Raw genomic sequence first — 1,656 nt, forward strand, 5'->3', positions numbered from 1 at the left:
GGCCATTCTGAAATTGCATCGATCTTTGCTGAGTCAACAACAATGCCTTCACTAGAGATAATGTGTCCAAGATAATGGAATTTTTATTGGAAAAAAGAAGATTTGGACATTTTTTGCATAAAGTTTGTTTTCTCTTAAGCATTGTAACACCAATCTCAGGTGTTTCTCATGTTCTTCTGGTGACTTTGAATAGATTAGGATGTCATCGAGGAACACTTGTACAAATTTTTCCAAGTAATTCCTAAATACTCCATTCATCAGACTCATAAACACTCCTGGGGCATTAGATAACCCAAAAGGAACAACCACAAACTCATAATGACCAAAACGATTTCAAAAAACAATTTTGGAAATACGCTCTTCTTTAACTCTGAGCTGATGATATCCAGATCGAAGATCGATCTTGGAGAATATGGTGACTCCCTTCATTTGATCAAATAGATCATCAATGCGAGGCAAAGGATATTGATTTCTAATAGTTACTCGATTCAATTGCCTGTAGTCAACACAGAGCTAAAGCGATCCATCCTTCTTCTTTACAAATATCATTGGAGCTACCCAAGGTGAAACACTAGGTCTAATCATACCCTTGTCCAATAAATCTTGAAGTTTCACTTGCAACTCATGAAGTTCAACAATAGACATTCGATAGGAAGCTTTGGATATAGGTTTGGTACCAGGCTTTAGTTCTTTGGAGAAGTCAATATCCCAATTTGGAGGTAAACAAAGCAACTCCTTTGGAAAGACATCAGAGAATTCTGAAAGGAAAGGATATTGTTCAAAGGATGAAAGATCTCCCTCATTTAAAGTCATTATAGCATACATTTGACATCTTTTCCTAAGACTTCTCTTCATCTGCAAGAATGAGATAAGTCTTAAAGAAACATGTCTCCTTTCCCCATGGATAACCATAGATTGGCCCTCATCACTAAAAAAATGAAGGGTTTTGATTCGACAACTAAGCACAACCCAGTGGGCTTCAAGCCAATCCATCCCAATTATCACATCATAGTGACCAAATGGCATCACATAAAGATTCACATTCGTGACACACACTCCCAAGTCTAAAAGGCACTCTTGCACTAAGAATTTAACCTTTTGAGATTGCCCTGAGGCCATCTGAACCTGATCAAAATCATTTTGCTCTATCGCCACCAATTTACAATGCAATAAAGCATTAGGAGAAATAAAACTTTCAGTTGCGCCAGGATCAATCAAAATAGTAACAACCATACCATTTAGCTTACCTGATGCATCAAGCACTGTAGACTGATGCTCGACTTGGCGATTTCGCACAACTACATGAATCCTATGGGCTCTGGCCATATCTCTAATAGTGGCTTGTTCCTGCTCTGATTGTGCTTCAGTCTTTTTTTTAGGGAAATCTCACTCATAATGAGGTCCTCCACAAGTCCAACATCCATTAGTGGGAGCAATTTTCATAAATTTGACCCTTTTATTAGGTGATTCTTGAGTGTGAGCATTACTTTGTTGAAGATGTTACCTTGGGTTATTTCTTTGGTTCTTAAAAGTATGATTCTTTTGAAATCCCTAATGATGTGAACCACCTGACTTATGTCTTACATGTTGGCTTCCCCTTCGAGGAGGTTTCCCATGGAATGATAGATTTGGGGTTTTATCCCCCCCTTTGTTCCC

General features: G+C 38.2%; 1 protein-coding gene across 1 annotated transcript; it reads right to left on the reverse strand.

Moving 5' to 3' along the window:
* Window positions 1-513: 513 nt before the first annotated feature.
* On the reverse strand, window positions 514-1,326 carry LOC149220398 (uncharacterized). The gene has a single exon (XM_089387083.1). The coding sequence runs from the start codon at window positions 1,324-1,326 to the stop codon at window positions 514-516; it is 813 nt and encodes a 270-aa protein (XP_089243209.1).
* Between the last annotated feature and the right edge of the window lie 330 nt (window positions 1,327-1,656).

Source organism: Pinus tabuliformis, chromosome Q (assembly GCF_031772625.1).
Source record: "Pinus tabuliformis cultivar Carrire ecotype Pingquan chromosome Q, CPIR1, whole genome shotgun sequence".
NCBI lineage: Eukaryota > Viridiplantae > Streptophyta > Pinopsida > Pinales > Pinaceae > Pinus > Pinus tabuliformis.

Bases quoted from the DNA above. Each gene is read 5' to 3' on its own strand.
- LOC149220398 (XM_089387083.1), bottom strand. From the start codon at position 1,326: ATGGCCAGAGCCCATAGGATTCATGTAGTTGTGCGAAATCGCCAAGTC.